This window comes from Gopherus evgoodei, chromosome 4 (assembly GCF_007399415.2).
Source record: "Gopherus evgoodei ecotype Sinaloan lineage chromosome 4, rGopEvg1_v1.p, whole genome shotgun sequence".
NCBI lineage: Eukaryota > Metazoa > Chordata > Testudines > Testudinidae > Gopherus > Gopherus evgoodei.
Window position 1 is genome coordinate 70,235,322 of NC_044325.1, and position 24,053 is coordinate 70,259,374.

At 43.2% G+C, this 24,053-nt stretch overlaps 1 protein-coding gene and 1 long non-coding RNA gene across 3 annotated transcripts in view; both read left to right on the forward strand.

Annotated features, from left to right (window-relative positions):
* Window positions 1–740: 740 nt before the first annotated feature.
* The window catches only part of LOC115650173 (cytochrome c oxidase assembly protein COX16 homolog, mitochondrial), a 71,910-nt gene continuing 48,597 nt past the window's right edge, over window positions 741–24,053 (forward strand). The window contains exons 1-2 of one of the 2 annotated variants that reach the window (XM_030559677.1): window positions 741–945; window positions 21,785–21,862. In XM_030559677.1, the coding sequence (XP_030415537.1) occupies window positions 850–945; window positions 21,785–21,862 (174 nt within the window). In that variant the 5' untranslated portion in view covers window positions 741–849. Of the gene's footprint in view, window positions 946–18,312; window positions 19,174–21,784; window positions 21,863–24,053 lie in introns of those variants that run through there. The other variant, XM_030559678.1, reaches the window with a different exon arrangement.
* LOC115650175 lies at window positions 8,412–16,814 on the forward strand. Its single transcript, XR_004000028.1, has 2 exons — window positions 8,412–8,569; window positions 16,712–16,814. It is a non-coding gene; the product is annotated as an uncharacterized LOC115650175 (long non-coding RNA).

Here is a 24,053-nt window from a genome sequence, read left to right on the forward strand (position 1 = left end):
ATAAAGTCCTGTTGACAAGTTTACTTTTTGCCAAAATCAAAGATATTTTTACATGAATTATTCTGTTACTTCTTTGCATTGGATGGGTAGAGGTATAATGTTCACCTCACCTAGTTTACGCTGTAGTGAAACTGAAGTGCCTTGTCTCCCCCATTGTTTTTTAATGGAATAGCTAATACATACTAGATACCTGCAGTTAAAAACACACCTTGTCAGCAGTGAGGCCACAGATTATAATGGTGACTCTGGTGTTAAGTGCACTTATTCCTGCCCATGTCTTGACAACTCCCACACTGGTAATGCTTCTCCTTTGCTATCATCCCAGGGGCTGAGGCCTGCAGGGTGTGTAGATGACAGAGCGAACCAACTTTAACCTTTTCAACTAAAGAAATTAACAGAGCCCTCTCCCCCCCCCCATTCAATTTCCCTTATTCCCTCCCCTTTGGTTAAGAAGGGCTTGTCTACATGGCCACACCAAAGCTGTGAACTTCTTGCTTCACAATCCCCCTTCCACCTCCGCCCGCCCCCGGAGCGAGGCCGAGGCTGGCGGAAGTTGCTCGCTGCGACAGGGGGAATCTCCCTGCAGAATCCGCTCCCTCCCGCAAATTACCCCGGAAGCAGTTTAATGTTACACCGCCCCCGAGCGGGGCGCCCCGCAGCGCGAGCCGAGAGTTGGATGCGAATCTATCCAGCCGCGTTCCCGAAGCTCACGTCATGCCGTGACTGCGCCTGCGCTGAGCGAGGCATCTTCCTGCAGCGGGGCGGAACCAAGTTGTTCACAGCGCGGTGTCCGCGGGGAGCTGGTTTTGAAAGGACCGCGCCTCCCGGAAGTACTGGGGGCGGGGCCTGATGCAGGAGGCGGCGGCGCGGAGCCTGCGGCGGGGCTTGGAGAGGCTGCGACCCCTCGCGAAGAATAAGACGCTGCGATACGGGGTCCCCATGATGGTGAGTGGCAGGGGGCGGGGCTTGGTGGATGGGGCGGGGCCAGTGGCGCTCTTCGCGGCCGGCAGGGGGCGGGGCCGTGGGCGCTCTGCGGAGCCGGCTGCTGCTGTGCGCGAGGCCGCCCGAGACCCCGCCGCTGGGAGGCTCCGCCGCGCCCAGGCAGTGTCGGGGGTGGGGAGTTACCGGCTCGGTTCCCGTCCCCGCCGCTCTGGTCTCGGTGAGCCCGGCTCAGGGGGCGCCGTCCCCGTGCTCCTCGCCTCCTCGCCCCGCTGTGAGCAGAGCGCCGGGGGCCCCTTCTCCGCTGGCCGGTGCTCGGTGCGGAGCCGGGTCGCTGCTGGCGGGGCCCTGCCCCCAGGCCGAGCGGCAGCTGCCAGCCCCTGGCGCTGAGAGCGGACAGGCCCGTGGCGGGCTCCTGTGCGGCCCCGGACCCTGGGAGACGTTAACCGGGGAGGGCAAACCCCGATTTGTTTGTGAAAGATTTTCCGAGCGCGCTGTTCAAAGGCTGCGCTGCTGGAACTGGGTCTTGCCTGCACCGCTCAGGCCGGTTAGGCACATGGGCCAGCCCTACTCCCGCTATCGCCGCCGCTAGGTTTATGAATGAGAGGTTGAGCTCCAGTGCCCTTCCCTGGATGAAGGCAGCGTTTGTGCTGCAACATTTTTGCTGGGAGGGGAGGGCAAGGAAAGGGGGGTTCTTAGGGGTGGGGGGCTTGGGAGTCTGTGGCAAAAGTTTAAATCAAAACGGTGGTTCTCAGTTTCTAAAGTTTGAGAACAGCTGGTGTAGAGGCCAAGCGTGTGTGTGAGACCTGGGTTTAGCTGCTGCTGAGCCATAGCTCTGCAATGGCTTTTTGTGCTGCCTGTACTTTTAAATGAAGGAACAGGTAGATGAGTGATGTGGCAAAACTGTAGATGATGCACAATTATTTAGGATAACTAAGATTAGAAAAGGACATTAAACTCAAGAGTAACCAAACAATGGTGCAATTGGGCAGGGTAATGTCAAATAAAATTCAGTAAGTGTAAGAGAATGCATATTGGCAGAAATAATTCAAGTGCTCAAACGTGGCAGTGAGTTTTAAGTGTAACCACTCAAAAAGGTTTCAGAGTGGTAGCTGTGCTAGTCTGTATCAGCAAGAAGAACGAAGAGTACTTGTGGATTTTAGCCCTTGAAATCTTATGCCCAAATACATTTGTTCGTCTGTAAGATGCCACAAGTACCCCTCGTTCTTTTCACTCAAAAAAGACCTAGCCAGTAATGTGGACAGCTGAGTGAAAAGATCCACACATGCATTGTGATGGTCAAGAAAAGCAAACAAGGTTTTTAAGGTGAGTGAAGGATAGGATGGAAAATAATCCTGATATTATCCCATCATATAAATATATACTCTCACCTTGAAAACTTCGTTCAGTTTTGGTCAGCACATCTCAAAAAAGCTAAGATAAAGTATAAATGGAAGGGGATCAGAGAAAGGCAACAGCAATTCTTAGCCCCACAGCAGGGCTTCTGTCTGAGGAGATATTAAAGTATACAATTTAATCCTTTTACAGTGGAGACAAAGAGGTGACTTGATAGAGATATGTAAAACAGTGATGTAAAGAAGGTAAATCAGGGGCTCCTAGTTATCCCTTTTTCCTTAATGTAACAACAAGGTAAAATTTCAAATAAAAGGCTGTTAACAAATTTAACACTTAATAACCATAGCTCTTATCCCTGGCGATGCCTTACTGTTGGTTGGGGAGTGGGGGTCTCGTACTATATCTCTTTCCTAGCCTCTGCCCTTTAAAGTTTTTTGCCCCATGTTCATACGTCAGAGCTCCTCTCTTTTGCTTTCCAGAGCTTTCCAGTGCAGGAAGAGGGTGGTGAGAATATGATTCTTGTTAGTTTCACAGCTGCTCAAGGAGTTCTGAATAGCATCAGTGAAGCTAAACAGAATTTTATTAACTTCACTCTTATACTGTCAGGGAAGCTAGGAGCAGCAGCAGCGGCACTGGATCTGTGTGCATTGTCAGGAAGATACCAACTGTAAACTGAGGCAACAATGTCTTTGCAAGCAAAAAGAATAGATGCTTAATTTCTTCAGAAGTTGTTGTTACATAGCATTGGTCTACTGCGATGAAAACTTGGAATGTTGCCTCCTGTGCCATACTTGCTTTGTTGATAAAGAGAGGTCTTTAGTCATGGGGGCTGTCAGCCCTTTCATCAGCACTAAATTCATTTAAAAATGCATTCAGACTACCTTGAAATGAACCTCATTGTCTTTCATTTTACAACTTGAAGTCTAATCTGCCATTCTTTCTGCAGATCTGAGTGAAAAAGATAATATCTTAAAGACAGTTGGTCTGTTTATATATATATAATTTTGAATAAAGACATTTGTATATTTACCCATTTTCAGGGTGAATTTATAATTTTGATCTGTTTTGAGTCAAAGAGGTTTTCTTATTTAAGTGATCTTTAAAGCCTCAAATTATCAGCCCCTGAGAGTAACATGATCATCAGAGTTCCTCAGTCACATTATCCTAGCAGGAAAGAGTGTTTTCTTCCCAACACCAGCTGGACTGTAGAGAGTGCAAATTAACAAATCAATGGAATGAACAGGGACAGATCTCCACCCCTGCCCCCAAGATAAATCAGTGAATCTCATTTTCTTCAATTCTACAAACTTGACATGTGGTAATACCAGTGCCTGGCATAAGGCAACATGTGCCTAGGGAAGTGATGTAACCTGGCATGGAACGGCATTTAGCAGCTTGAATGCTAGAGGGTGTAGAGTCCTGAAGCACTTAGATGGTAACATCTGTGTAGATGCTGGAATGAACTCCACTGACCTTGCAGATGTAACTTGTACTTGCTATTGTGAGGAAGGAGGCTGTGTTGCCTGTGTATCCACTTAATTTACTTATCTTTATTTCCTGCTGTATCCATATCTCTCCCTTTCCTATTGCAGAAAGGTACAGGGGGTTTAACTCTTTCATTACCACCTGCAGGTTATCATGCAGGCCGGTATGACACTTGGTTCTCCATTACAGAGGAAGGGTCCTAGCTTTCAGTCAGTGTTTCTTATTCCACAGACAACTCTGCCTGCCTGAATAGGAATATGTCTGTCAGTGTCCCATTCCTCCTGTGACACTTTCAGATGATACTGTGCCAGCAAGGCTCTTTGGCACCACTGCCAATGGAGCTGTCACCATACACTCTTCTGAGACACTGAGCATGTAAGATTACTTCTCCAGTGCAATTAACACATTTAAAGGTGACTGGAAATGCATTTCCTTCAGACAAATGCAGATTGTTTTTCCAGATGATTAAGAAAATACATACTCAGACTTAAAAATTACAAATAATGTTTTAAAATGAATGTTGCAAATCACCTCCTACACTCTCAATAGTAGCCAAGAGTCAAGTTAATGGTTCTTCATTTGTCTGCTACAGCCAATGACTTTCTAAGCACCTAAAGCTGTATAAGGAATATAAATGTGGAGCTTCTTATGTTTTTTCTTGCTCTGCCATCAGATACTGTAAGAGGAAAAACAAAAACTTGAGGCTCTGAACTTGTCATAGCAGGTAGACTTTTTTAAAATACATCTTGAATTCTAACTTTATTGCATACAGAGATATAGTCTCAACTGTAGCATCTTGAACTATTGCACTTTCCAGGCTGATAAAGGTAGATTCTTCTGTCTTCTTTACACTTATCAGTTTCTCCCTCTGCTGTACACCTCTATCTCACTATAACGTTGTCCTCGGGAGCCAAAAAATCTTACACATTATAAGTAAAACCGCGTTATATTGAACTTGCTTTGATCCGCTGGAGTGTGCAGCCCCACGCCCCCGGAGTGCTGCTTTACCACATTATATCTGAATTCGTGTTGTATCGAGTTGCGTTATATCGAGGTAAAGGTATAATAAAAATGCCTTTTGGCAATACCTTGCATGTGTTTCCCATTCTTCCTCTGAATTCCGCCTCTTGCATTGAAAGTGCTGTGCATATTGTTGCATTGCCATTTTGTGCATTTCTGTAGATCAGCACTTTGCTCTTTGTCTATGTCACATACAGAGCAGGGAACAGAGTTCAGCAAGGAAGGAACTCACCAGCAACATTAGGATAAGTGGTCAGTACTTCTAAGCACCGTCAGGGGAATGTCAGTGGTCTGCAAGGCTCCTACTAAAGACATTATTTGTCTGTTTAAATGTAGTAAACATCCTGCTGGCAGGACAGTTTGGATTTACTGGGGTTATTTTTATTGCCAAGTGAAATGTGGGTCTTCTGGAAGCTCTGACTAGTGTTCAGAAAGATTTTTGTCTGCATTCTGGAGCCTGCCTTTTTACCATGCAGTGTGTTTTTGGGTGGGCAGTCTCTTGCAGGCCTAATGGTCTGGTGAAGCCTCCCTCTTTTATAATGTACTTAAATAAATGGCTATCTGAGGATGTCTTAATGAAGTTAATTCAGACTCCAAAAAGTAGGTGAATTTCTGAATGCCTCGTGTCATAACTGTCCTACTCAGATCTGAACCTTAGAGTTCAGAACATGAGAAGCTAGCATGAAACCTCCAAACTTAATTACCAGCTTGGATCTGATATCGCTGCCACCAGCCAGAATTCCAGTGTCTGGCTCACTCTGGTCTCCCTAAAACCTTCCTAACCCACTTCCCTTCTCCCTCTTTACCTCCTCCCAGATTTCCCCGCCCTGGGTACTCTAGGAGATTCCCTGCTTCAAGTCCTTGAAACACAAGTACCGAGAGATCAATCTCTCTCTCCCCTCACCCAGAGGGTATGCAAAGTCAGGCTTAGTAAATCTAACAGAAAGAGATTCTCTCTTCCCCCCCCGTCTTCTTCCTCCCACCAATTCCCTGGTGAGCTGCAGACTCAATTCCCTTGAGCCACCACTAAAAAAGAATCCATAGGTCTTAAAAAGAAAGCTTTATATAAAAAGAAAGAAAAAGACATAAAATGGTCTCTGTATCAAGGTGACAATATACAGGGTCAATTGCTTAAAAGAAAAAATGAATAAACAGCCTTATCCAAAAAGAATACAATTTAAAACATTCCAGCAACTACACACATGTAAATACAAAAAAACAATATAAACCTATTGTCTTACTATCCTTGTACTTACAACTTGGAAACAGAAGATTAGAAAGCCTGGAGATAGAAAGATCACTCTCAGAGCCGAGAGGGTCACCGAACCAAGACAAAGAACTCACACCCAAAACTTCCCTCCACCCAGATTTGAAAAAGTCTTGTTTCCTGATTGGTCCTCTGGTCAGGTGTTTGGTTCCCTTTGTTAACCCTTTACAGGTAAAAGAACATTAACCCTTAGCTATCTGTTTATGAAGCCTCCCTGTTTTATAATGTACTTAAATAAATGGCTATCTGAGGATCTCTTAATGAAGTGAATTCAGACTCCAAAAAGTAGGTGAATTTCTTAATGCTTGGTCCTGTAATAGGCTGAGCACACTTCACTTCCATTACCTTGTAGGATCTGAGTGAAGATGGCACCTCCTACAACTGAGGAAGATTCTTGCTGTGAATAAAGATTCTAAGGGACATTGCTGATGTTAATTTCTGTGTACACAGATCGTGACTACATCGTCTTCTATTATTGCATCAAGTGCCAAAACTCCCACTACAAACACGCAAGGAGCATTTCCTCTGTTTCTTGATGCTCTGCCAGCATCATGGCACCCTTAAGCTCACATACAGCATTCCAGTAAAAATTCACAGAATGAGAATCTCAGAATCTTCATGGAATTTATATTTATTGCCTCATGAGTTTTCTGTTCAAAATATAATTTACTGTATGAAACAGTGAATTGAAACCTTCATATGCCTACAATGTGTAGATGAAAAACAAATGGGCCTTAATGTTTACACTTGAGACCCAAACAGGCTTCTGAGTCTTGTAGATAAACTGATGTATATGTAAACAAATACCTACTAGTGCTGCACATAGAGGATAAAAATCTTTTGTTGTTGCTATTTTAGTCTTTTAAACAATTTCTCCCAACCACTGATTCATATGCTGTCACTGTTATGGGTCTGTGGCTATTATTCCAAGCACTGCTCCTCTAATCTAATGATGAGTTGAGTTTGTGTACTGGGTCCCTTCTGCACCACTGCTTCTAAACTCTTATTCACCTGCATCCTTTCTGGAGTATGGCACTGCTTCATGTGAGACCATCCTTTGAAACGGCCTATAGTATGCTGGAAGCTGAATGGTCTGCTATGGCTGGTTCGTCTCTGGTCTTAGTTTGGTAAACTAGTACGGCTGCCTGAATTAGCTCACCTACAGTGGCTTTCCTTAGTCCTTCAGTGCGTTGATTTAGGTCTAGAGCATGTGTGTGAGTTTCTGAATGAATGTCTTCCCAAAACAAAGTGGTGATGTTTTATTCTGTGAATAAGACCTCAGCTTCATTTTGACTAGACTGTGCGTGTGTGAATTTAGTGCTGGTAGAATGGGCCAACCTGAGAGTCATGTAGACTGAAATCCTCTGTTTATCCTCAGAAAAGATACACATGAGCAGTGGTGATGTTGGCTTCCTTCTTCTCCTCCGCCCTATTTCCTCTGTATAGCCCTGCAATATGTCTCGGTCCTCATCAGGTGGAACCACAGAGAGGAGCAGGAGGTTAGTTCTGTTCCCATGGCGCATTGAGTTTTTAGCCCTGTCCTAATACTGACAACGAGGGGGACAGTTAATGGCAACAGTGGTGATGGTTTCTTTTTGTGTTTTTGTAATGTAGCTATTAGTCTAATGGTAACTGAACTTATACCAACATCTTTTCATGCTCAGAAACCACTAACGAGCGATTAGATGGAAAGAGCCTTGGTCACAGTAAACCTTAGCTGGATTTGCACCTGTGATCTATGGGTGGCAGTAAACTTAGTTTTTAAAATGGTACTAGGATTTCCTTTTTATTTATTCTTTTTTTTTTCAGGAAAGGGGCAATCTTGTTTGTGATAGTAAGCTTCGCTTGATCACCACAGCCTATTTGTTCTCCAAACAGCTGCAGCTGCTAAGTGAAATTCCTTTGTCACCTGACCAGTCCAAGCACCGTGTATAATGCAAAATGACAACAGTCTGGTTGAAAAAGCCCACTTTTGCTAATGCTCACACAAAGGAACATATGGGTTGCTGTTTCATCTGTTGTTCTGAAATTGGTTTCTACTAAATGCCTTTTGTGCATTCTCCCATACGTTAAGAAATGGACATTTTAGTAAACAAGATTTTTTGCCAAAAAATAGACCGCAGTATCTACAGCGTGTGACAAAACAGAGCTTTACAATGTGGCCCCCCAGCCATTCGCATCTTGAATGTCATCAGGCGTCACCGGTACGATGCTCCGCTATGTTCAGTGATAACAGTCGGCTGCGTGTGTGTTTCCTCTGTGTGCTGTCCCGGCTCTGCGCAGATAGGTGGCACAGCAGACCCTGAGAGAAACTGCAAGGACCACAGACTCCGATAAGGTTTATTGTCAAACGAAACACAGTCTCTAACTCCCTGGATCAGATGTCTACAGTTCTGCTAGTATATATGTGCTCCCTGACAATGGACTAGTTCAGTCAGTGGTGGGATTCTTCACTAGGTACAGACAAAAGACAACCACTCAGGGGTGCATTCTTATACACAGGTACAAACAAGTTACACATCACTCCTGACGTATTGAGGTGCAACCCCTCTGCATGTTAGGGTGCTGCCTCCTGGTGCATGTGGGTTCGAATAAAACAACTCTGTCCATCATATTATCCTTTTGACCCTGTCTTTAAAATGGGTCAGCCTGTTCCTTATTATCTATGTGGAATGTGTTAGTACCGGAATGTTCTGGTACTATCCTGGCATATGTTTATCTTACTAGTGCTTAGTGCACATATACACATACCTAAAAGGAACTATCAGCCACATTCTTGCCAGCTTCTGTGAGCAGGGCCTGCCTCTGACTCACAGTTTAACTTTTTTTTTTGTGTGTGTGTTAACAAAGGCTTGACCATTACTTTAGTTCAGGCCTTAGGTCTCATACCGGGCCTCTGATACAAGGGTTTATGTTTCAGGGCCTCATCTTACTACACTGAATATGGTGGGGCGGCCTGCATAGGTCAGGTCCCAATATGCAGTGCTCCATACTGATCCAGGTGATCTGGTTGCTTGGATCAAGATGGAGTACTGTGTGCTGAGACCTGCAATCTCTGAGGCTTGAATGCCATTGCCTCCAATCTTGAATAGAACAATCTGCTCCTTTTTTCTTAAATCAAGTTGCTGCCCTAGGGTTGTCAGCATTTTCTCAGTATGGCCCTTTACTTGGTATATTTTGTCTGCTCATGAAATACACATACACACCCTGCTGTGTTTCTCTAGTTGTGTATGAACAGTGCAGAAGAATTCTGCTGGCAGTGGCTGCAGGGGGCAGAACAGTCAGAGGACAACAGGTTGCAATGTTTGCTAAGGAGTAGGTTTCCCAGCATGGCTGGCCCTTGTTTTCAGCTTGGGTAGGTGGCAGCAGAAGAGAGGCTATTGCTGATCTCTAACCTAGAAGTATTTATGCACTGTAATGATGGTCACTCTTTTCTCTGTTTGTCGTCATCTGCTAACACACAATTCCTCAACATTTTTTTCTTAATTTGTCCTTTGGATCAAATAAATTATTATATATATAATATAAAATAATTTAAGGCACAGAGCCTCCTTTTGAAAGGTGCTCGCATGACCTGTAATGAAAACCAAGTTAATCTTTTTGCCACAAAGAGGAGAAAGAAGGGTCCTGAGTTAGAGACCCTCCCCCTTCTGTGGGAAGGAGAACCAGCCTGAATGATCCCACCCAGATTTCTGCTTAAATGACAGGGGAGAAGGGATAAGGTGGGATGGGAAACATGAGGCTCGTGTGAGGTGATTTTTCACCCCCAATCCACTTCTCTGTCCCATTTCTCTTCACACTTGGATTTAGCACACAAAGGTTGACTGAGTCACCTCATATATATAATCTTGTCAAATTATACGTTGTATTTCCTTTACTACTGCTACTTGCCTGCATTAGTGGTGTGGCATGTTTTAATCTATAGTGACTAAATCAAAGGTGGGCAAACTACAGCCCGCAGGCCACATCTGGCCCGTGGGACTTCCTGCCTGGCCCTTGAGCTCCTGGCCAGGGAGGCTTGCCCCCAGCCCCTCCCCTGCTGTTCCCCCTGCACTGCAGCCTCAGCTCGCCGTGCTACCAGTGCTCTGGATGACAGAGCTGTGAGCTCCTGCGGGGCAGTGCAGTGGCGTGGCTGGCTCTGGCCATCCAGCACAGCTGACAGTCCTGCTGCTCTGAGCAGCATGGTAAAGGGGCGGGGAGTTCCAGGGGGCAGTCAAGGTAGCAGGGGTGGTTAGATGGGGTGGAGATTCTGGGGGTGGTGATAAGTGAACGGGGGACGGGGGGGTTGGATAGGCGGAGTCCTGGAGGGCCTGTTGGGGGTGTGTGGATAGGGGTCAGGGCAGTCGGGACAGGGAGCAGGGGGGGTTAGCTAGAGGGTGGGGTCCTGTGGGGCAGTTAGGAGCAGGGGGTCCCAGGAGGGGGCAGTCAGGGGGCAAGGAGCAGGGGGGGTTGGATGGATTGGGAGTTCTGAGGGGGGCGGGGATGGGAAGGGGCAGATAGAGGGCAGGGGCCAGGCTATATGGGGAGGCACAGCCTTCCCTACCCAGCCAATCATACAGTTTCGGAACCCCAATGTGGCCCTCAGGCTAAAAAGTTTGCCTGCCCCTGGACTATACGTTACCATCTGGAGGCTGTTCATATGAAATGAGTTGGAAGTCTCAGTAAATTTGCCATTTAGACAAATGTTCATGGTACAAAACCACCACTACAGCTGGCACTAATTGTCTCCCTTATTAGCAGTCACAGCATAGGGACCAATGATTTGAAATGTCCATGGAGACTAAACTATCGCCTTGCCCTATGGGTTCGTGTGTCTCTCCAGGTCAGAGTTGAACCAGATAGCTGTTTTGGTGGGATGGAAGCTTGCAGTGCTGCTGCCCAAGCTGCACCTGTTTAGTGAATAAATTAAGGACTTCATTCTCCAGGGCTGTCCAGCCGGCCCTTCTCACCAGCACTGAACTGCACACAACAGTTTTTAAAAAAGGAAACCCCCAAAACCTTTTAACTCTGATCACTGCAAACCAAAAAAAAAAAAAATATTTCATATGACTTCCAGTTTTGCAGCTGCACAATGCATAGCTTGAGGCTTTGGCAGCAGCTGTCTTGGAGAAGACTGGCTTGAAAATTATCCTATTACCATTCTAGTAATATATTTCATAACATTTTCCTGCTTTTCGCCAGTGCATGATCTGAGTTGCCAGTATTGAATATTGTGATGTGATTAATTTAGAGATTTATGACAAAGGAAATGTAATTTTGTAAGTTGGCTTTCACAATCGGTACTGCAGCAGGAATGAGTTTCTTTAGCAACGGGGATTCTATAATATAGCAAATTGCTAGGCAATGTCAGAGAAATTGCCTCTTGTTATTTTGCTAACCCAAGAGACTGTGGGTGGCTGCTTTAGATTGTTCAGGATAACTCAGGGAAGTGCAGTAAGTCAGGGAGTTCTCAGGCCATCAGTGAACAACTCAATTTTAGTTGGTGACAAGCGCTAGCATCCTCCATCTGAAATGCAGCCTTAATAATCAGCCCCATGCCATCCATAACTGTTTGCATAACACACTTCCCAACGGAGAAGAGAGTGGGTAGATTTAAAAATAAAGTTAAGGAGAATTTAATGTCAATTGTTTTTGCATAAAACACTTACTGAGGTTGCTGAGTTTGTGACAGATGGTACTCTTATGTCACATTCTTTTATTCTACTTTGCAACATGTTAGTCTTCTGTGCATGCATGAGTACGGTAAAATGTTGGGGTTTTATATGTAATTATTGATGCATACAGGAATAATCCAGATTGGAACATTTAAGAGGGTATTTATGGTAGCAGTGCTACTAGTATGCAAGGTACTATATTAAATATTAAGTATTAGTTTTTATTTTTAAAGCTGACCTTGTGATGTCAAAAAAATACCACCATTAGATCCATATGTTAAGTGCTTCAAAATAACTAGTCAGAGGGACATTTCAGCATGTAATGAATTCAGAACATTTTTTATTTCTTCTCTTACGCATTCTGTAAAGTGTAAAATATTAACAGCTTTCACACATTTAAAAAAATACAGGTTTATCTGAGCGTTTCAAGTTGATTCTGTTCTCCAGTTGGGTTGTCCACAGCATAGGGTATGCTAGGTCATCTGATTAAATGTGTGGCAGCAATTTGCAGGTTACTAGAATTGAGGTGAGTAAAAGTATGTTTTAATCAGGGTGGATAAAAATCAATGATTTTTTTAATCAGATTTTTTGATAAAATGCTTTTTGAGGAAAAAGCCTATTTAAAGAGTTTTAATTAGGATACATTATAGCTCAAAGATCTCATCATGGATTAGGGATTATAAATTCTAATTCTGTAGCATGAGACAATATATTCATGTAATGTTTAAGAAGAGTTTTGTAAATTAGTTCCAATAGTTCATGGATTAAGGACCCAATCTTATGGGGCTCCAGGGGCTTCTGTATAGATTATTTAGGTTAATCTTTCTATCCACTCAATAGAACTCAGTGCTCAGTCTAGAAGATATCAGAGATGATTAATTTTGCAGTTCTCAAACTGTGGATTTGTGTCTCCAGAGATAACATGCTTGTTAACAGCAAAAATGTTTTATGTATTTATTCATTCATTTAAATATATAGAGGTAAGAAATAACTGGCCTCAATCCTATTGTCCCTCTGCAAATTTGTATACACAGGGTCAATCCGTTACTGCTCTCTAAAAGTGCAAAGTTTCAAAAAGTTCAATGAATAGAAGAAGATTGTTGGGGGCGGAATGGATCTGGATGAGGAGAAGAAGTCTGGAGATAAATGTGAGAAGGGAGGGACAGGCAGTTGAAACAAAAGTGGAACTGTTTGAGCAGCATATTCCAGAAATCTTGAGGTCTTTCTGAGTGAAGCCTTTACTGATTTGAGATCTACCATACCACTCTCTCACTAGAAGGGAAAACCTGTAATGGCTGCAAGTCATAAAAGAGACCCCATTTGGGAATATTTTAATTAAGTTCCTCTACCTGTGGGTAAAACTGACATGTTTGCAGAACGCAAACAGTGCAACAAAGAAATGCAAGGCCTTGGTTGCCGGAATGAAACAACATCATGAGAAATGTTCCTTCTCAGGAGGAAGCTGTGGTGAAGGTGATGAAAGGAACATATCTTGGGATACGTCTACACTATGGGATTATTCCGATTTTACATTAACTGGTTTTATAAAACAGATTGTATAAAGTCGAGTGCACGCGGCCACACTAAGCACATTAATTCGGCGGTGTGCGTCCATGGTCAGAGGCTAGCGTCGATTTCCGGAGCGTTGCACTGTGGGTAGCTATTCTGTAGCTATCTCATAGCTCCCGCAGTCTCCCCCGCCCCTTGGAATTCTGGGTTGAGAGCCCAGTGACTGATGGGGCAAAAATCATTGTCGCGGGTGGTTCTGGGTAAATGTCGTCAGTCATTCCTTCCTCCGGGAAAGCAACGGCAGACAATCATTTCGTGCCCTTTTCCCCTGGATTGCCCTGGTAGACGCCATAGCACGGCAACCATGGAGCCCGTTCAGCTTTTTTTTTTATTTTTACAGTCACCGTATGTGTACTGGATGCCGTGGACAGAGGCGATACTCCAGCGCTACACAGTAGCATTCATAGAATCATAGACTATTAGGGTTAGAAGGGACCTCAGGAGGTCATCTAGTCCAACCCCCTGCTCCAAGCAGGACCATCCCCAGATTTTTACCCCAGTTCCCTTAATGGCCCCCTCAGGGATTGAACTCACAACCCTGGGTTTAGTAGGCCAATGCTCAAACCCCTGAGCTATCCCTCCCCCCCATTCATTTGCTTTTGCATGATAGCAGAGATGGTTACCCGTCGTTCTGTACCGTCTGCTGCCAGTGTAAATTGGCAATGAGATGACAGTTATCTGTCCTTCTGTGCTGTCTGCTGCTATCATGGGTGCCCCTGGCTGAGATTGGCCAGGGGCGCAAAAGCAAAACTGGGATGACTGCCCGAGTCAATCCCTCCTTTATAGTTTCTAAAAATAGTCAGTCCTGCCTAGAATATGGGGCAAATGTAGTAGAGAAGCAGTGTATCAGAGAGTACATCTGCTCTGTGTCAGATCCTGCAGAAATGATGAGCTACATGCCATTCACGGGGGATGCCCCTGCAACAACCCCACCCGTTGCTTCCCTCCTCCCCCAACCTTCCTGGGCTACAGTGGCAGTGTCCCCCCCCCCATTTGTGTCATGAAATAATAAAGAATGCAGGAATAAGAAACACTGAGTTTTTAGTGACATAAAATGAGGGGGAGGCAGCGTCCTGGTGCTATGACAGTCCAGGCAGGACATTAAGCAGTGTGGGGGAGAGGAGCCCAGCATCCCACTGCTATGATAGTCCAGGCAGTACAGAATCTTTTCTTTTCACATGAAAGGGAGGGGGCTGATTGAATCTCAGCCCTCAGTTGCTATGATGAAGACGGTTACCAGCTGTTCTGTACCATCTACTGGGAATGACCGGGAGTCATTCCTATTTTCACCCAGGCGCCCCCGGCCAGCCTCACCTGAAGCCAGCCAGGAGCACTCACGGGTTGAGAAGAAGGACGGTTACCAGTCCTACTGAACCGTCTGCCACGACGGAGGGGAGAGGAGCGGATACTGCTCTTCACTGCTTCAGCATTGCGTCTACCAGCAGCATTCAGTAGACATAGGGTGACACTGAAAAAAGTCAAGAAACGATTTCTTTCCCTTTTCTTTCACGTGGGGGGGAGAGAGTAAATTGACAAGCTATTCCCTGAACCACGCCGGACAATGTGTTTGAACCTACAGGCATTGGGAGCTCAGCCAAGAATGCAAATACTTTTCGGAGACTGCTGTGGACTATGGGATAGCTGGAGTCCTCAGTACCCCCTCCCTCCCTCCATGAGTGTCCGTGTGAGTCTCTGGCTTCCCGTTACACTTGTCACGCAGCACTGTGTAGCCTGTAGATTTTTTTTTCAAATGCTTTTACATTTCGTCGATTTGCGGCCACACTAACCCTAATCAGATATGATAATACCGATTTTAGCACTACTCCTCTTGTTGGGGAGGAGTACAGAAACCGATATAAAGAGCCCTTTATGTCGATATAAAGGGCCTCATAGTGTGGACGGGTACAGCGTTAAATTGGTTTAACGCTGCTAAAATCGGTTTAAAAGCGTAGTGTAGACCAGGCCGTAATGTGACAGTCCATGCCCCTAGGGTCAGGGCAGCATGGCCCGTTGGTCACAGTCTATAAAGCAGCCCCTCAGAACAGCGTGGCCTAGCGGCCAGAGTCCATAAAGCAGCCCTTTGGTGCAGGGTAGCGTGGCCTAGTGGCCAGTGTCTATAGCTTTGGGGTGCCCCTTATGGGGAGTGGCAGCCCCAGTAGGGGGACCCGACTCCACTGGGCCCCGACCCAGGGCCCTAACAGTGGCGTAGCGCCTTGCCACTGACTCAGCGGGGGGGTCCTAATGAAACACACTGAGTTTCCTTGGGGGGGAGGTACCACTCTGTCACCCTCCCTGAGTCACTTCCTACCAGAGTCTGTGTTGGGGTTTCCCAGGAGATGTTGGGTCCTCTGTGTTCGGCAAGGCCAGTTGTCTCCAAGGGTTCCTCCAGTCGCCTGGGTGCAGGCAGGCCATGGACGGTTTCGATTCCCGGTGCTATCAGGGGCTGTGGCTGGCCCTCTGCAGGAGCTTCCCAGGCAGGTCCTTCGCCTACGGCCTTCAGCCTAGAATGAGCTGGGCTCCCTCTCTTTTTACTGCTGGAGCACTTGAAGCATGCCCAGTCTTGCCTGGGTCTCAGGACTTCCGTTGTCAATAACACGGGCTAGTATGGGGTAAGCAGATCCCGTCACACTGAACACGTAGGATCTTCAGGTTGGTAAACTTTTTTATTTCATACTTCTTTCTTAAGGACTGCCTGTCTTCCTTCTGGACTATTCTTGGCTTCTCACGTTTGAGCAAAAAATATAGTTGTTACTCTATGGTACTAGCATTTTAGATGCAGTTGTGATAAAAAATGAATAGCTGAAATAGGCAAATCTTCCTTTTACAATTTCACCTTTTAAAGTAGTACTGAGCGTCAGGGAATGCAATGAGTAATACTAAATGAGCAGTATGGTAATAATAATTAAATAACTGCATTGGCTTATTTTGTTTAGGAGAATCCATCCTCAGCGTACAGGATTCTGAAAACTATCCACCTTCAAGATCATCATTTTCTATAGTTTCAGAGTTATCTGCCAATGATAGTGTTTCAGTCGTATCATGTATGTCGTATAGCCACAGTATATCACCTGTAGCAAAAAGAAAAAAAAATCTCCATCATCCAGAAACAACCATAGATAAGTTTGTGATAAGAACTAGCAGATTACAAAAAGAGGTAATTGATGAAAAAATTGCCCAGTTTGTTTATGCAACAAACTCTCCTTTCTGTATTATTGAGAACCCACACTTCATTAACATGGTTCAGTCATTAAGACCGGGATACAGTCCACCCAACAAAGCAGATGTCGCAGGCAAATTGCTCAACTTCTCTTTCATACACTTTATCAGCAGTGTGTAAAAGGTCTAGAGGGTGAAATTAAGTTGAGTCTTGATATTTGGAGCAATGTCCACAATGGTCCTGTTGTATGTGCTTGTGTTGCAGCAGAAGAAGGGAATGTCTTCCTTACAAAAACAATTGACACATCAGGAAATGCTCACACAGCAGAATACTTACAAGCAGTAGCAATAAAAGTTATAACAAACTGAAAAAAAATTCAAATGTCTAGTATGCAGTTTGGTCACAGACAATGCTGCAAATGTATCCAAGATGAGAAGAAATTATTTAGAAGAGAGTCCCAAGCTAAGAACATGCATTTGCAGTGCTCATTTGATGCACCTCCTAGCCTAAGACTTCAGTGTTCCAGAAATAAAGGCTAATGTTGAAATTGCAAAATACTTCCATAACAACCACTTTGCAGCAGCTGCTCTGAAAAAAATGGGAGGAACCAAGCTAACTCTCCCACAAGACGTGTGATGGAACTCAGTAGTGGACTGTTTTGAGCACTATATCAAGAACTGGCCAAATCTGATGACCGTTTGTGAACAAAATCGTGAAAAAATAGATGGCACTGTCACAGCCAAAGTTCTCAACATTGGGCTTAAGAGAAATGTTGAACACATGCTGAGTATCCTGAAGCATATTTCTGTAGCCTTGAAGAAAATGCAGGGAAATACCTGTTTTACTGCTGACACTGTTGATTTGGAAGGAACAGAGTGAGATCTTAAAAAGAGAAATATGCAATGATAGTTAAATTACAAGCATTAAAAAAACGAATGGGACAAGCACTACGTCCAGCTCATTTTCTTGCAAATATTCTTAATACTTGGTACCAGGGTCAAACCTTAACTGCTGAAGAAGAGAAGTTGGCTATGACATGGACATCCAGCAATCATCCCTCCATAATGTCAACTATAATAAACTTCAGAGCTAGGGGGGAACCATTCAAGAAATATATGTTTGATGATGATGATTTAAAGAAAGTCACACTAGTGAACTGATGGAAGTCACTTAAGCACTTGGATTCAGAGCTGTTGAAGTGACAATCTCACTTTTAACAGCAGTAGCTTCTTCTGCCAACACAGAGAGAATATTTTCTTCCTTTGGACTAATTCATTCCAAACTGAGAAATAGTTTGGGACCTGAAAAAGCAAGAGAGCTTGTTTTTTCTTTTCTGGATTATGAACAAACAGGAAAATGAAGGTGAAGATGACTGATTTAGCTGCGGAAACCAATATTTTAAGTTTCTCATGTTGACCTGTCTGACACAGCCAATTTAATTTTTTTTTAAATATTTAATTTAACTATTTTAGTCAAAAACAATTTTAACAAAAACAAACTTGATTTTTCAAAAATTCACATGCTTGTTTTGTTAAAATATTATGTATGTTTTGAAGAAAAAATCCAAATACATAACTTGGTTGTTTTAGTCTAATAAAACAATTTAAATGTCTGTCTGGTGGTGTTCTCCTCCTAATACAGCATGGCAAGAAAATCCTTCAAATATTAATGATAGTTCACCTCCCAATGCCTTCATAAATATCTGCTTCAATTACCTTTTGGTAAATGAAATAACCAAACAATCATTCATTTTCTGATATAGCTGTAAAACTGTTCTGAAAAGTTTTCAAAATAAATCACTTAAAAATGTATAGTGTGTACCTTCTAAAAATGTAACCTACATCTCTGAGTTGTGAAGAATATGTATTAAGGTTATAACAACCAACAAGAATGCACTTTTTTGTAGAAATCTGTGGTTAAATTGAATCTTCCTCACTAGTGATTCAAATCCACCCTGGTTTTAATTTTTAGTATGTACTTAATTACTGCTCCTCCTTCAGTTGCTCAGCATTATATACATAATTGTAATATTGGTAAGAATTATTGTTGTTGGTGGTAGGAAATATTTATATTATGGCACACCCAATGTTCCCTGTTAGGGAAGGTGACTATTTCTGATTTGGAAATCAGAAAATGGAACCAACCTGTCTGGTTTCACTGCCCAAACAATGTGAAGGGCAAAAAGTAAAACAGAATTTAAACATTCTTTAGATTTTATAATGTAACGGTGATGTCAGTAAGAGTAGGGCAGGTAAAGGTTTGGAACTGTAGTCTAAGGAACAGAATAAATTTGTCACACCAGCTGAGTCATTGTGCCTCTCTCCACTGCAGAGGCTGGTGGTGGTTTTGTGATCTGAAGAAACAAGTAATATGTACAAGTCTGAAACCACCAATCTATTTTGCGTAGAGCCTCAAATTAGGCCTATGATGATGATTTATATTTTATGTATTTAATACTGTAGTGCTCAATGCTTTACTGTATTTGGAGGAAGACAGCATCTTGGTGTTACAATCTAAATTAGGTAGTACAGTTCAGATATGTAATTTAAAGAAAAACAGATAATCTAATCACTGGTCCCCTTTTGTATGTCTGTGTATGTAGCATTTTTATTTATCATGTACTGTATATAGCTGAAAGTGTGCTGGGTAATATATAGTAAATGGTCTCTGCCAAACAATTAACAGGTCAAAATCAAGACAAGACAAAACAGAACATATACAGCATGGTATGACTATTGTTTCATGAAATTGTGAGTGTTTTTCCATAGTTATGGCACAGACAAAAGGGTGATTATTAAATCATATTATATACCATGTTTTAGATGCAGCAAAGTAAGAATGTGTGTTGTCATTTCCTTTTGGTTACAGAGTGGCTTCACAAACCGCAGTATATTAACCATTCTCAATTTAGTAGGATGTGGCTTATGAGGAACAGGCTAGCTGTAAGTCTTTGTTAATGTGAATAAGACACAAGTTGTATCGTATAATTTTATGAGTGCTCATTGCTGGGCAAGCTATTGCTTAATGGATCTAACAAGACTAATTATTGATGTTTGACAACTGGGTACCAGATACTTTTCTAGTGCAGTTACTTCAGCCCTGCATTCTTCATGCTGTATGTTAGCATGATTCCAGCTGGTAAACTATTGTGTGTGATAGCAATAAACTTCTTGAAACCAATCTTGCGGTCTGTTCATTAGAGCTTTAAGAATGTGAGGTAAATCACTGGGCTGTTAATTAACACACTAGTCATTAGCTGTGAAAGAGGACCAGTTTCAGAGGAGATTCTTGTTTTAATGAGAATAAATGCTGTGACTCAAACCACATTTGGTTAGAGTTATTGCCTGATCCTGTGAGATGCTCAGTGCTTCATGCAATCAAACTTTAATCAGCAAATACATTGATTCTTCTTGTTAATCACCCATGCCATATTTAGGCAAATCTTAAAACCACTTTTAATCAGCATGTTGGGTTTTTTTATTTTTTTGTTTTTTTTCTTCTCATATCTTGTTACCAAAATATTTGTTAGTGAGCAGAAGCTTTTCCCATATAAATCCCTGCTTTCTGCAGTATGTGTTTTTGTTGATCCAGCATCTATGATAATATCATCACTTCCTTGAATGGTGGAGTAAGAAATCTGACCCCAGTTTGGTTCATAATGGTCCAGGTTGTTAGCTACTGAAAGTTATTTGCTACCGCTTGATGGTTCTTTGGCTTTGTGAAATGAGTTGTAGTTCTGGATCCAGTTCCTATCGGGTAGGTGTCCATATCACAAAAGCTACTGCTACATTTGACTCTAATTGCCGTGTGCATCCAAAGATCAAGACGGAATGAGACAGTAGACATAACTCCTTCTAGAACTCATTGCCACTTGCCATGGGGTGCCTATTTCTATGGCTATCTAGAAGGATTCAGTTTCCAGTGCTACCAATCTGTCACCTTTCAGCTTCTGAGGGGAGGTTATACCTATTGCTGTTTCTGTTGTGGGGCAGCCCGACCTCTTCCAGTGGAAAATCAGTTTGGCCAGCACCTTTCAGGAGGAATAAACTGAGAAGAAAAGTCACTTAAAAAAAAACCAAGCAGAACAAATACTGCATCACTGAAGTAATCTGTTGGGTTATGTGCTAGTTAGGAAGGGCACACATTTTAAACATGTCTATGCAGCATGATTTAACAAGTATGAGACTCAGCATGTTGTTGTGCTGTGTTATGAGCCTGATGCATTTCATTTGAACAGCCAGCATTGTATGGAGAACTGTTACCATGTGAATTACAGCAGCCTGCAGAAAAGGAGTTAACTAGCAGTGAGGAGAGAGAGAGAAGATACAGGATAGTTTTTCTTCTGGGGGGTTGTTCTGAGGACCGCAGAAGAAAAACTATCCTGTATCAGAACATTCCCCTCCTATTGCCTTCCTCAGACATGCCTCTCTTTGAAGCCTGTTACCCTCCTATTCTGTATGTCAGCCAATGGGCCTTGCCAGAGAACAGCAGAAGGAGAGTGTCAGGCCAGAGCAAGAGTCAGAACTCTGATCTTCCATCTGGAACTAGATTACTTAGCCAGCCCTTAATGGTGTACTTGATCTTTAGGTTTGTCTGAGCATGGCAGGGCTCTCTAAAGGTTAAAATAGATGTTTAGGCTTTGTGATGTGTCTCTGCCTGTCATAAGAACAAATCATTTCATGATTTTCTTCATGCTAACATGAGACTCTGCCTTGCCTATTTCTTTCTTTATTATTCCTTCTCATAAGCTTCAGTGGTGTGGAGAGAGCTCCAACAAAATACATGGGGCAGTAATGAAGATACAGGTGCAGTGGGTTTGATTTCTTTAGTGACATCATAAAGCACAGTATGACCATTGGTCCAATCTTGCTTGCTTGTTCCAGAAACTTAATTGGGTCCTTTTATGCCCAGGCATGAGAATAAGCTTACTGGGCGTTGTTACTTCCCTGTTGTTGCTATGAAAATAGTGAGAACAAATCCAGTAGTAGTGTCCTCTGCTAATGACAAATCAAGGAGCCATTTGAAAAACAATTTATATATGAAGATTGTAAGGGTGAAAGATGGGGAGGGAACAGGCACTAAGAAAATCTGAGTCCCCCTACAGTCCTTTCTGCATAAACTAGAAACTTGGTGAGATCCATACACAGATTATCATGGATGGAAGCTCTGATGCCCCCTGCTTATCTGGTGATGCATCTCCTGTCTTTTTTTCTGCTTGGAAGAATGTGAGGCCTCCTGACACTTGCAATGGGTGCAGGTCAGTGTTCTCTTGTTGCAGTCCAGTGTATGTTGTACTGTGCTGTCTTTTTAGGGAGTGCTTTTTCTTTAATATTTCAGCTCCTGATTATTGGTGGGTCCTTTGGTCTCCGTGAGTTCACTCAAATCCGTTATGATGCTCAAAAACTCCACAGCAAGGTAAGTTAAGTGGTTTGTTGGTTTTTCAAATCTAGAGAGCACCAAAAAATAGTGAGGACTGGGAAAATAGTATGATTTGGTATTTGTAGCGTGCCTAACATAGTGTGGCCCTCATCCATGGTTGGGGCTCCATGGGAGACACGCCACAAAACAAACGATGATAACGAAACGTTACAACTTTTCCTGGATGGCAGGCTTTAGAGCAAAAGTAAGATGAGTGCTGCTACATCTTGCATGGCTTAGCAGAAGCCCCTCTAACTGATTAAAGAGGAGCAATGATGAGTTACAGTGAAGGAGGGTGATTTTGCCAGAAGGATGGTGGTTATAATAGCCCTGTTTAGACCAGAAAAAATAGGTGATGTTTTAAAAGTTGCTAGCTAACATGTTTTAACCAATGTTTTTAAACACCACTTAGTGCCTAGGGTAGACAGGGTGTTACTCCTTAAAAAATGATGTTAGATGGTCCTGGTCAACCCAAGGTGGCAGTGAGGTGGGGTAGGAGGAGCCTAGGGTTGGCCAAGACCAGCTAACACATATTTTAAAAGTGTTAAAACATATCTCTCATGTTATCAGTGGTATTTAAAATTTTGTGTTAATCAACATGTATTAGTTCGCACATTTTAAAATGTCACATTTTCCCAGTTTAGACGTACCGACTGAGGGTTGCTCCAGGGTTCCCGAGGGAGGTAGAGGACTCTTCTTCCCCTCCCAATCTTCCCGCATATATGAAACTTGTACTAAAGGGATGGGGGAAAAGAATCTTTCTTGTAATGTAACTGAAAGCCCATAACTGGGGGAAGTAAGTATATTAGATATGGAACCTTTCACTGCGTACTGCAGCAAGTGCTGCTGGTGATTCACTGAGTGGTACTCTCATTTCTGAATCATTACTGAATCAATGCCTTGTTGTGTGGCTGTGACTGGGTCCCCAGTGTACAACCTGGACTGTGTGACTGCTGAGCCCTTCAAACCCACCAGCCTGGGCTGCCTCTCACACTGTGATGCTGATGTCAAGCTACAAACCTCTGGTAAGCATTGCACTTACACAGACATCCATGAGCAGGGACACACCCAACTGTTACATGAATGATCTTCCAACCACTCATGAACCATCAATAGTGAGGCTCCAGCCAATCCCCCCAGTTTTGCACCCCAGAATTGTATTGTCTTGCACTGGTCAAAAGCCTGGCCAGCGTAAGTTAATTAAGTAGTTTGCCACTCACTCAATGTGTGGTGGACTCTCACTAGCCTTTGTAAACTGAGTTGAGATTTCCCAAGCACTTCAACCAAAACACACTATTTTAGGTAAAATATGAAACAGCTTTATTAACTACAGATAGATAGATTTTAAGTGATTATAAGTAGTAGGCATACAGATTAGAGTTGGCTACTTAAGAAACAAAAATAAATTCACAGTCTAAGTTCTACAAACTAAGCAAGACTTGAAGCAAGCAGAGTTTCACCCCAACAGGTGGTACAAGCAGATTATAAATCCTCAATACACATACTGGGACCACTCTTCTGCAGTTCAAAGTCTTTCTCCTCTAGGTGGTGTGTTGGGGGTGGGGAGTGGCCAAGTGGTGATGTCACTGTCTCTCTTATATTTCCTTTCAGCTTACTGGAAAGATCTTTGCTGTGATGTGAGTTACTCTCTGAGAAGTCTCTAGGATAGTGGATTCTTTTCTTGATGGGTGTTGATGAGCCATTAACACTGTCTGGCTATTGATGCCTACTCCTTTGTAACTGAAAGGATGGTTATGGGTGTTCCCAACCTCACAACTTATTTCAGTAACACACACAGTAATGCTTCATAACTTCACATACAATGATAGTATATACAATCCAACAGGATATTAATATTCAACAGATCAAGACTTTTAAAATGATACCTCACAATATATGTAAAAGCAGCAAAGAATCCTGTGGCACCTTATAGACTAACAGACGTTTTGGAGCATGAGCTTTCGTGGGTGAATACCCACTTCGTCAGATGCATATGACAACATGCGTCTGAGGAAGTGGGTATTCACCCACAAAAGCTCATGCTCCAAAACGTCTGTTAGTCTATAAGGTGCCACAGGATTTTTTGCTGCTTTTACAGATCCAGAGTAACACGGCTACCCCTCTGATACTCACAATATATACTTATCATACTCGTATCACCATGGTGAATATGGTGGTTCCAGGGTGC